The sequence below is a fragment of the Urocampus carinirostris genome, chromosome 11 (genome assembly GCF_059441175.1).
Source record: "Urocampus carinirostris isolate Australia breed hairy pipefish chromosome 11, RoL_Ucar_1.0, whole genome shotgun sequence".
Classification (NCBI taxonomy): domain Eukaryota; kingdom Metazoa; phylum Chordata; class Actinopteri; order Syngnathiformes; family Syngnathidae; genus Urocampus; species Urocampus carinirostris.
Genome location: NC_142359.1, coordinates 33,872,528 through 33,884,696, shown reverse-complemented (window position 1 = coordinate 33,884,696; position 12,169 = coordinate 33,872,528). Strand labels below are relative to the sequence as shown.

At 37.7% G+C, this 12,169-nt stretch overlaps 1 protein-coding gene across 1 annotated transcript in view; it reads right to left on the bottom strand.

The window, feature by feature from the left end:
- Positions 1-1,526: 1,526 nt before the first annotated feature.
- The window catches only part of LOC148357138 (uncharacterized), an 88,008-nt gene continuing 77,365 nt past the window's right edge, over positions 1,527-12,169 (bottom strand). The window contains exons 7-8 of the mRNA XM_088347745.1: positions 10,837-10,958; positions 1,527-3,174 (exon numbers count right to left, since the gene is read on the bottom strand). Coding sequence (XP_088203871.1) covers positions 10,923-10,958 — 36 coding nt within the window. The 3' untranslated portion in view covers positions 1,527-3,174; positions 10,837-10,922. The remainder of the gene's footprint in view (positions 3,175-10,836; positions 10,959-12,169) is intronic.

Below are 12,169 nucleotides of genomic sequence, written 5' to 3'. Positions count from 1 at the left end.
GTGTTGAATCATCCAGATTCTCCTCACCCGTGTCAATATTTGACCATCTTTGCTTTGCTTTAATTACAGATTCTGTGTGCTTGCTTAAATTTGGGGGATTATCCAATTACCGCTTGTGTGTCGAAAAATGCGAGCACGCCTTTGGGTAATTGGTAAGATGAGCCAGCGTGGTAATGAGAATCCCATCACTGAGAATTATTGAACAGAGGAGTTTTAAAAAAGACAGGGAAGGTGCATGTAATCTGCTCTTGGATTGCCTCTGATTTCATCAGAAAGGAGAAAAAAAGACGTACAGGGCGATTCCCCTGCAAACACTGTCCAGTTGGTGTGCGTTGGCGAGCAAACAATCCTCTCAAGGCTTACGGCTCCGCTTTGTAGGCCATCATGTAGCGCTGATTAAAGCCTTCTTTATTGTTTAATGATGCAGAAGTCGAAGTAGTTTTAACGGACCTATCAAAGTGTCATCACACAGACAGGCAGACTGAAATGTAGCTCCCAGTTGCTGTCATACTAGGAGTTAAAAAAGCGTCCCGCTTGCGCTTCTTATAATGTGGTCCAATTTGACTGCCAGTGATGCAAATTCGTATATTTTGTGTAAAAATCGGATACTTTATTTTTGAATGTCTTGTATGCTTAACTGCCCCCTGCGAGATAAATTAATTGTACATAAGTTACTCTAATTGTAGTACAAGTACACTAAAATGTAATGTCCCCAGTCATGTTTAAATGACTTCTGTTACAAGTATAAGTGAGGGGGAAAAGTAATAAATTCATGGTTTTTAATCATTTCTGTATTGCCTTAATGACAATATCCCCCACCTAACATCAATTTCAATTATTGGGGTATTTTTCCCGTTTAAACTCTCTAAAATATGTTGTATCCTAGGGTGAGCTGTCCCCTCAGTTACTTCGATAATAGTTATCTAGAAAACATCTGCTGGCTATCGATTTGGTTACTTGAATCTCCAATATTCTTGGAGGGAAAACATTCAAGGAAAAGAAGACTAAGTACCATCTTTAATAAACCCTTCTCAATGTTTTATTATGGTTTACTGATAAAGAAAAACATAACGGGTCCACTCTGGTCCACTTATTTAGACTGGGAACCAATAGTTTTGGTAATTTTGATAACATGGTTAATAAACATGTTGAAAATCTTTATGAGTAATCATCATATGCTAGCTTCTTTCTCATCACATTAGTAGTAATGGCTAACTTAAGCATAAAATGCCCTCCTGTTACTGTTATGCAGTGTAACAGGGGACACAATTGGCCTATGTCATGTGTAAAGTGATTGGTTAGAAAAATAAATAAAAAAAAGTTACATAACTATATCCTGAGATGGACCAATGCAGTTCTCTTATAATCAGATGAAATGTTGAAATGGCCCCAAAAAGTAAGAATGACCAATAAAAGCTGTCAAGTCCAGTTCACCATTTGCCTGGTAACATGTGACGCATAGAGGTGAAAAAACGACAAAAATGGCAACATTTGAGTGACAAATAAAACAAGAGATAGAAGCCAGGTTGAAAGGCATTGTTCATGTTTTATTAAACAGCGCTGACATTACAAACAGGAACGAGTGAAGCAGGGAACACAAAAGCGCATTATTTATGACAGGCCAATCAAATTCAAAACCTAAAGGGGGCTTGATACATTACACAAACACATCAAATGCCTATGCATTTGTCTCTTGGAAAATTCCATCTATTTGCCACTGATGGTCTCCACGCTTTTGATTCAAAGTGTCAACTCGATTCGTAACTGGAGGACCCGCGCAGCTAATTTGCCAGCGACGTTCTTGGTCTTATTCCCCACATTGCTTTTGACATTTTGGGTGTGTAAGCCAGCGTTGCATCACAAGCGGCGAAGGTGCACGGCCGCCTTCAATGCGGGACATCTGCAATAAAACTCCTTTTTCTGCCCTTTAAAATAATTCAGCAAATGCAAGCATTTCCGCCTTTTAGATTCCCCACAGAACCTCTGGTGGGCTAGAATAAAAAAAACGAACCCCTTTTCAACTGTGCTTTGGAATTCTCTCAGACGCCCTCGCGCGTAAGAAACACAGTGTAGGAGCAGCAACCTGAAATAGAAATTAAACTGATAATGCAAGTGAAAGAAACTTCCCCCCCACATGCTGAATATTAGATCACAACAACTCACAGCGCTGAATAAATCATGAAATCTTAGCAGAGCATAGCTGTTGCAATGTCCTCTTGAATATTAATCCAAGTTTACGTCTGTGCAGAGGTAATATCACACAATTGGAAGCGTGTGTCTAATCTGTGTAACGTACAGTAATTCATAATTCAGCTGTTTGGCATACAACAACAGCATGTTTAGGCTTTATTTAAATTCCCCTCTGGGAGAAAGAGAGAGCCACACTAAGAGACAGATGACGTTTAAACCCAATCCTATCGTGCCAAAGCAGACCCAACAGGATGGAGGTCATTTGAATTTCCCGCCTAATTGGTTGGAAGTGAACTCGGCTCAATGGCAGCTTTCAGGGAATAAATGCAATTGTAAGGAGAGATTGAAGAAAATATCAAAAGTATGTAGAAAAATGAAAAGTAATCTATCCAATTTGAATATTCGATATGGGTCATTCCTTTCATTTGGTGCCATTTGAGTTCCGGTAACTTAAAAGGGTATGATTTGTGTAAAAATGGTCTTATACCTATTTTTTTTTTTTTTCTTGTATACCTAACTGCCCTTACCATAGCACACAGTGATATGGATGCAGGATGAATTACTTTTACATACACAAATTATTCTGATTGGAGTACAACTAAACTAAAATGCTACATGTTTGATTGACATCTGTTACAAATATGAAAAAAATTGAATGAATTCACATTTTTCCATTATTTTTGTATTACCTTAATCATACTATTGTTCACTTACTTTCAAAGGGTCGACAAGGAAAAAACCTTGACACTGCACCAACTGATTACATAACTATTTGATGCCTATAGTTTATTGTGAAAGGGCTTAAAATGACAGCATATAGGTCCTGACAACCGTTGTTTTGAACAATTTGCTGTACAAGTTATAAAATCAGTTTGAACAAAATAACACAAACTCAGGTTAATAAATCATAAATCAATAAATGCTTACCTTTAGGCATCTTATCTTTGGTTTGCTTTTGTTTGACGAAATGTCTCATTTCCTGTTCTGATACAGAATGAATAACATTTATGTAAGTAAGAATGAAACAATGTGAAAGTCGTATTTTTTAATTAGGGTCAGTTTGGGGGCTGGGGGGGAATCAACGTGAGGGAAACAGCCGTGGCGGAGAGCAGTCACTGCGTGTTTAATGGCTTCTGCTCCTACATGAAACCAGCGATCATCACGTAGGAATAAAAAGCCATAAGACACAACAGCAATCTCCCAGGAGGTAAGAAGAGGGGAGGAATAGAGGAGGGAAAATAATAGTACTTCCAACATGTCTTTGACCTTCAGATCTTGTTTTGGTTGATGTGTTGCCAATGGCCTTTTGATGTTGGCTATCAGGAAATCATCCTAGCAACAATGGGCTGAGATGAAGAAATATAATGCACTGTATAAAGCAGGGGTCGCTAACCTGTGGCTCATGAGCCATATATGGCTCTTTCCATGAGGACAATATGGAAAATGCGTAAATATATACTGCTTTAGTACATGCAAAGCCAAATGTAGCAGGTGCGAAGCCGGGACAACGTTGATAACGTAAAAGGTTTGGTCTAGTGTATGTAGGACACAGTCTCAACTACGGTATACATTCAAGGGTTCTCACCAACAGGTGCCATTTTGGTTATAGATCACTACAAACTGTAAATACTCCAAAAACTCTAGCAAAGCACCCTGAGCAATTTGATAGGGTGAGCAGTAGAAATGGGTGGAGCTATTCAGACAGCGCGCCAGAACTTTTTCCCCTCCCCTAGTGCCATCAGCACCAGACGTACCTACGTTGGTATCCTTGTTTGCAGTATTTTGTAGCATTCTTGAGACAGAACTTTGCTTGCACATTGTTTTGAAACAATTTCTTATGAAAGAAATGACGGTCAAAATGTACTTTCAACATAAGTAACTGCGTGAGGGAGACACATTTTAAGTGTTTGATTTTATATAGGACACGCATCATTATTATTTAATGGATTTCATCAAATCATCAAATGTCACACAGTGAAATAAGATGTTCTGAAGAATTAGCTATTATCTGAAAAGCGTGTTTGCTGGTTGTGTTGAATGTCATCTTAAACTATATGGTGTGGCTCTCCTCCAAAACCAAAAACCAAAATATATTCGCTTTTATGGCTCTTTGGGTCAAAAATGTTCCCGAATCCTGGTATAAAGTATTGTTTTTCATCAACTAAGTAGTGGGCTCCCAAATCTGAATCAAATAAAAACACCATAATTTGTCCCCTATAAGAAGCTAACTGGAAAGTACAAAGAATCAAGAACCTTTTACTGGGCAAACATAGAAGGAGGGTTTTTTAATCAGGCGGGAAACTGAAAAAGAAGAAAGAAAAGGGGGAAGGGAGTGGGGTAACTGAGGTGGTTGGTTCCCAGCAGGCAAAGAGACAATGGATACGTTTACATGCAGGGATTCAAATCGGACTATTGCCGGTATTCCTGTGTGAATGCGCTCTTTGATCATATTATGGCTTTAATCCAACCATGGATAGTCAATTGAAATGGTTGGGTTAGTCATATTTTTGGAATTACCTATGCTGTATACTGTCTGACTCCTTCAGCTCATTGTTGCGCTCACAGTTTACCGCATCCAGAATATTTTTTTTCTTTGTTGGTGCCACAAAGAACTTTAGTACAGAGACAAATTATGTACTGAAACACCTACTTAGTCTCCAATAAAGCCTCATGTATTGATGATGATGATGACTGTTTGTATTTATTTAGCGCTTTTCAAGTCACTTAAGATATCCCAGTGCGCTTTACAATGTGCTTAACTCTTACCCATTCACACACACACTCACACCTTTTGTTTTACGGAATAGATTGTAAGGTATTCAGTAGTAATACATCAGTATGACAAAACATTTTCATTGTCACTAATTTACATTGTTTAAGCATTTCTACAATAAATGATGGCTTATGGGTTAATTACTCAAAGAGTTAACTAGTGCTAACTACAGTAGGTAACATAAGTGTCTTACCGCTGCCATTTCTTACTTCATAAATAAGGGGGCGGCAGTAGCTCAGGAGGTAGAACACTCGTTTTGGGATCAAGGGATCCCAGTTCGAATCCCGGCTTGTCCGTGTTACATGTCGAAGTGTCCTTGGGTAAGACACTGAACCCCTAATACCCCCAATAAGCAGGTTAGCGTCTTACATGGCTGCAATACAAGGCCCCTATTGGGAAATGTGGAGAACATTGTAAACGGTTTGGGAAGTCATTGACTTGAAAAGCGCTAAATAAATGCAGATCATTTCATTTCAGATCATTTAATTTCAAGAAGCTTTTATTGTGATTAAACCAGCGATACAAGGTGCAAATGCACTGTGCTTTAATGCTCTCTTACATTCCCCAAAATGTACGTACAAAGTCATTTTAGTAGCCTTTGTACAAGGGGGAAATTTCAAGCCGTTGCAGTGCATTTTTCAGCTCAACACTGATAAGAACTGGTAAGCATCCAGACTTTTATCAGCTTTTAGATTAGCGCTGGTGTATGATGGTACAAATCGTGTGCACTGAAGTCATGCAGACTAGACGAGTTAGTTAGATATGTGAATATGGGTCAATCGGTAGGCCTGCTAATGCCAATCTCAGTTCCTCTAAATACCACATTTTTGCTCTCTGACAAGGTGAGCCATCTCATCTTTCAGGTGTGCAATATTGGTTTGACTAGTCATTGCCAATGGTGTTGAACAGTATAGCTTTTTTTGATATTGTCTCCTTTTTACTGGCCTCACCCACGAAGAGTACTGTTTACTATGGCTTGGCGCCGTCATGTGGTCAGGTCATGTGTGTGCAAAGGGTCAATCTTTTCTGGTAAGCTTTGTAAGAACACACGTGATGCATAACTCTATTGGAGCTAGGAGGGAACGAGCACTTTATACACAGTGTAATGAATAAAATCCTCTTTTATTTAATATCAAAAGTTAAATGCAACTTTGACGTCTATTTGAGGAACGACAAATTTTTATCCAAGTCGGATTATTCCTTTCATGTAAATTTACCCAATAACGGCACAGTTGTGCATATAGAGAATTCCCAGCCACCCTCTCACTCATGCACATCCAAACCACAGCTGACACTTGTAGTATCGTGTGCGAGCAGATGAATATGTATTTGATTATCAGACGCTTGTGTGGATATTACACCGGCAGTGCTTCAAACAAAGCACAGTAATGATTGAGGCAAAGTCTCTGTGCTTTTCAAATGTGTCCGTTCTCTCACACGACCTGACAAATATCTCCCCCTTCAAACCAAACACGCTTCGACTAATTTCCACTTTATAAGGACCGAAATGCCGGCGCCCGCCATAGATAGCTGGACATGCTTTGCACGCCTAAGGGTCACAGCGTCAGATAAATATGCATGACTGCAACACTGTACGTTTTCTGCTTTGTATGCTAATGATCTTATACAAGTTTAATAATGCGGGGGTGCTGCCCTGAGGATGGGGAGGCGGCGGTGGAAGGGGGGTATGGAGAAGAGCGGCCTCAAAAGACGGAAAATGTAAATGGTAAAGTAGAGTTTCTGCCTTTTAAACGACCGGCAAAGGTGTGTTCAATGAGCTTTGTGCACAAGAAGGATTTTGAAGTAGACCCTTTTTCTCTATCAGTCGTAAAGAACATTAATAATTGTTGTTTTTTGTTGGATACAATATTTGGACAAAAAAAAAAGCCGATTACTTTGTGTCAATCTTTTATCGTTTCCCCCCTCTTTAAAATAAAATAGAGATTACATTTTTTTAAACAACACAATAAATTAATATCTGTTGGAAAATCATTTGAAAACAAAAGGATAATAACTCATTTTCTGATTTCTTATTTTTGCACAGCTGTAAAATAAAAAACATACAGCCTTATGTTTTTTTTTCTTCACATTTCATCCAGGAACATGATGAAGCAGGGTATCATCCATTCTATCCTACAAGAGAATAGGAAGTGAAAAAGCTAAAAAAACAATTGCTTTCTGAATATCTCTTCCAAAAGCCTAAAGAATAAAAAATATTTTTAAAATTTCTTACCATGTGATCAAATGGAAAAATGAAAAAAAAAAAGAATAAAAAGGAGCTTTCGGCTGTTTTGTCTATTTTAGATTTTGTCATATGCCCTAGTTGCTAGACCCGCAAATGTATGGTCTGCAATAACAAACAAATCTGATCAGATTTACAACGTAAGATATTAACTTCTTTGATGCTTCAGTATAATTAAGCAACATCCAGGGCAGGAGCCCATATCATGAGCCATACATGGCTCTTTTCGTGAGAACATCTGGCCAGGGGATAATCAAGTACATACTCCATAAATGGGGGTTTTAGGGTTTTTAAGGGTTATTGATCTATCTTCGTTATTCATTATCCATTATCCGTTATCGGTCAGTTCATAATACGCTTTAAAGCCTAGGAGCCGGGACACTTACTCTCAGCCAAAAGGCCAAGCTAAGGTCCTAGCCCTAAAGCCTTGCTGCGATCATTGCAAAAATTGTCTGCAGCCACTGTGAACCAGTATACTCCACAAATAATATACATGCTAAGTTGTTTATGGCATGTGATAAGTCAAGATGCTAGTATGGGGTTTGGTTGTATGGTCTTGACTACAGTTTACACTCAAGGTGTCTTATTAACATAATCATTGACTGTATATTACTAAATAATCCTTTATATGAAATTTCAATTAAAGAATCTATGTTCATTTATGAGACAATTTATGATGAAAAGCCACATAACAATATTTAAATACCCAAACGCTCTAGCAAAGCACCCAGTGCAATTTGATTGGGTGAGAAACAGGAATGGGCGGAGCTATACACATGGAACCATTCCTTCTCCTCGCCCAGCGCTGTCTGTTTTGAAGGTAAATACGTTGGTATACTCGTTAGCAGTAATTTGTGACGTTTTTTGGTCTAAATAAGCCTCAACACTCATAAGTAACTGCGGGAGAAGGACACATTTTAAGTGGTATATTTATTTTGATATGGGACAAAGGCTCTGGCATCATTATTATTTCATAGATTTTATGAAATCATCAAATGTCACAAAGTGAAATAAAATATTCTGAGTACTAACCTTTATCTTGAAAGCATGTTTGTCTGTTTTGTTGAGTTTTGTGTGGCTCTCTCAAAAAAATCAAATCAAATATTAAAGCTATGGCTGTTTGGGTTAAAAAGGTTCCCAACCCGTGATCTAAGGAATAAAAGGAGATGTCAGAAAGCTTAAAACATTTTACTTATGCTTATTTTTCTGAAATATGAAATGAAATGATCTGCATTTCTCTAGCGCTTTTCAAGTCAATGACTTCCCAAAGCGCTTTACAATGTGCTTCACATTTCCCAATAGCGGCCTTGCAGCCATGTAAGGCGCTAACCTGCTTATTGGGGGTATTAGGGGTTCAGTGTCTTACCCAAGGACACTTCGACATGTAACACGGACGAGCCGGGATTCGAACTGGGATCCCTTGATCCCAAGACGAGCGTACAGTAGTCAAGAGCTTTAGTCCCTCCAGGTTTGTGCTCGTAGCTCGATTTGCTGGTGTAACAAGAGAGTTTGCTCAATGTGTAATAATTAAAAAAACTAATTGGTCTGTTCCCAACCTCCCAAAAACAAATTCAAATAATTATTATACATTAAAAATCCAGTAATAAAAAAATAAGGTATCAATGAAATGAAATGCGAGTTTGTATATACATACATTGTGACGGAGGAAACAAAGATGCCATCACGTGTCATTCCAAAGGTATGTAAATTGTAAAAAATACTTGTTCGTATCGAAGCGTTATTATTATTATTATTATCTCATCTCATCTCATTAGCCGTACCGCTTATCCTCATTAGGGTCGCGGGGGGGGGGGGCTGGAGCCCATCCCAGCCATCTCCGGGCAGTGGGCAGGGGACACCCTGAACTGGTTGCCAGCCAATCGCAGGGCACACAGGGACAGACAACTCATTCGCTCATTCACACCTAGGGACAATTTGGACCGGCCAATTCACCTGAAATGCATGTTTTTGGAACGTGGGAGGAAACCGGAGTGCCCAGAGGAAACCCACGCAAGCACGGGGAGAACATACAAACTCCGCACAGGAAGTCTGGAGCTGGATTTGAACCCACGACAGGTTCCCATGACATGAACTGTGCCGCACAAGCGCTAACCACTGCGCCGCCGTGCTGCCCTATTATTATTATTATTATTATTATTATTATTATTATTATTATTATTATTATTATTATTATTATTATTATTATTATTATATTATATTATTGAGAGATGTTTATATCCATATTATATACATCTCCATGATTACGATTACATTGCTGGTTAGAGCAGTGTTTTTTGAGCCAAGGCAAACTTTTATTCATGTCCGCTGAAAATATTAGAAAATTAATTCTTATTTTCATATTTGTTCTTGAATTATCAAATCAAATAAATTGACAATGTTTCTGATCATTTGTCGTCACTGTGTGTCAGGAGGTAGACAGGTTATTCAATTTTTTACTATAATTTTAATACCTAAAATCATCAGAATTTATCAGCCAGTGAAACAAAATAATGTTTGCCTACCTTCTAACTGTGAATCTAACTGGGGTGGGAAATCAAAGAAAATAATTCTGATCAGAAAAATTCTGATCAAGGTTTTTGTTTTCTGGATATTTGTTTTTTTAAACAGCATCATAAAACAAAATAAGTTACACAATGTATTAAATCCAGTTCCCTGTACGAACTCATGCAAAAATAATAATGAAAATAAGAAAACATGTGTGCTTTACTCTATTTGGTCTAAGTTATTATTTATTTCAGTGAAATTTTAAGCAGCTTTGTTAAACAAACCAAGTTATTGAACATTATGTGCTAACTCACGAGCAAATAAACAGTATATAAAAAGAAAAAGAGTGTGATCACTGCCACCTACTGATATAGATGAATATTGCAGTTTCTCGACTAATCAATGGAAGAAAGTAAAAATACTAAACAATGGCATGCTTGTGTGCACACATAAAATTGAGGAATTTCTTACGGCACGCTAGTGTGCCTTCTCACACTGCTTGAAAAATACTGGGTTGGAAACAAATTTTATTGGAAAAAGTGGACTCATAATATGGATTAACATTATTAACAATTTTTTTTATGGGAAAAAAAAATCAGATCTCGACCTTCAACCATGATTACGTTATGAAACTGAGGCGCCACTGTAAACGTGAAAAAAGTATGATGTAATTTCGGGTATTGTTAATACAGAATTTAAAACATTGCTATGGTTGTCATAATGTTTTGAGCATGTGAATAATAATGAATTATTTTTATTTACAATCAGATTTTCTTACAACTATGTTTTTCCATGTGTGGATTTTTTTTCACTTGTAGCTATTATTAAAAACCTCTCATTACTTATTGAATTGACTGCTATTCTATCAGTTTCATTGAGAAAGTACAGACACGCCTTGATCTATAATTTTTTTGACCATCACAAAATGGATGACAAAACAGATGTTTGGAAAATTCCATAATCCTCAAGTCAAATGTTTTCTCAATAAAGTGCTTCTAGTTCTTGTCAACCTTCGATTTGCTCAAAAGTTTTTATTCTCACAACTTCCGTTATGATTGTGAAAAACTAACGAACGAACAATACATGAGTTCCTACCAGTTTGGGTTGTTATATTTAGGATACCTACCATCCCTCCAAGTAGATGAGATAAAGGAAAGTTGTTGTTTGTTTTTTTCCTGAATCTAATTGGAGTCGGTGGGTCAAGATCAGGCTTCATGTGAGGCAGCCAAAGTCCCATCCTGGAGGCCCCTGACAACAACACAAAAAATAGCATGTAGCAATGTGAGACACCTTCTTGGCAAAAAGCTCAAACTGCAATTTCTGAGATAACCTGCATCATGGGCAGTGTTCCCTCTAAGGTGCGCGCGTGCGCAATTGTGCACTGCTCGCACATTCTCAGAGCACAAGAAAATCTAGCCAGCGCACAAAAATGAGGGCTCAAAATGACTAATTAAGAAGCGACTTAAGTCAAAGTTACAGTGCATGAAGGTAAAAATACACGGGTTCCCCTGACGTTGTGTCCTAAATGCGGTATTTTGAAGTGGAGTCGAAGTAGAAAGAAGTTGAGTAAAGTTAGTGGAGTTTGACGAGAACTGGCTTCTTCGGCTAGGCTCACTAAAAGGAACCGGCTCTTTCGGGTCCTAAACAGCTCTTCAGGTTGTTTTTGCTTCTTTAATCCCAACATGACCAAATATTATGTAAGATTATGCACAAAATTACTTAAAGGAATGGGGGAATAGAACAAATAAGAAAAAAATACCAAAATGAAAAAGTAGTGAAAAGCTGAGAAAAAAAGAAACAAAAGGAAGAGAAAAAGGAAGGAAAAATTTAGAAAAAAGACAAAAAAAAAGAAAATAAAGAAATGTAGGAAAAAATGAAAAAAATGTGATTAAACACAGTTGTGTATCGTGCAACCGACTAAATAAGCCCCAAATATGTTAGTATTATGCGACAAAAGATACCAGGAAAAAAAAAAGAAATGGAAATCTTGTGAAAGAATTGTAAGAACAAACGACGTTTGTAGGCCGTACATCCTTTGCAATAGTACATGAGTCAATTCATTCAAAAGAGAAAAATAATTTTGCATTGCCGGAAACTCAGCTAAATGTAACTTGATGTCAAGTTTTGGACATGTTTGATAATGATTTAGTTGCCACACTTGGGATTATGGTTGCTCAATGTTTTTTCAAGCGTTGCTCACCGACTTTGTGTGAACGCTCAGACCCGTGGAAAATTAGAGGGAACATTGATAATGGGCGATTCTCTGTTTGTCGCAACATTTAACCCTAAAGGAAGTGCATTTCAAATGTTCTTTTGTATTTTGGATAGCTTTTTGGTGACACACAGGCTCAATTATATTTTGTCCGCAGTGTAATGTAATCAACTTCCTCAAGAGTTGTGGGCCATAAGATTATAAAATCTTTTTTCCCTTCAAAAATTGAATAAACTAAACTAAACTT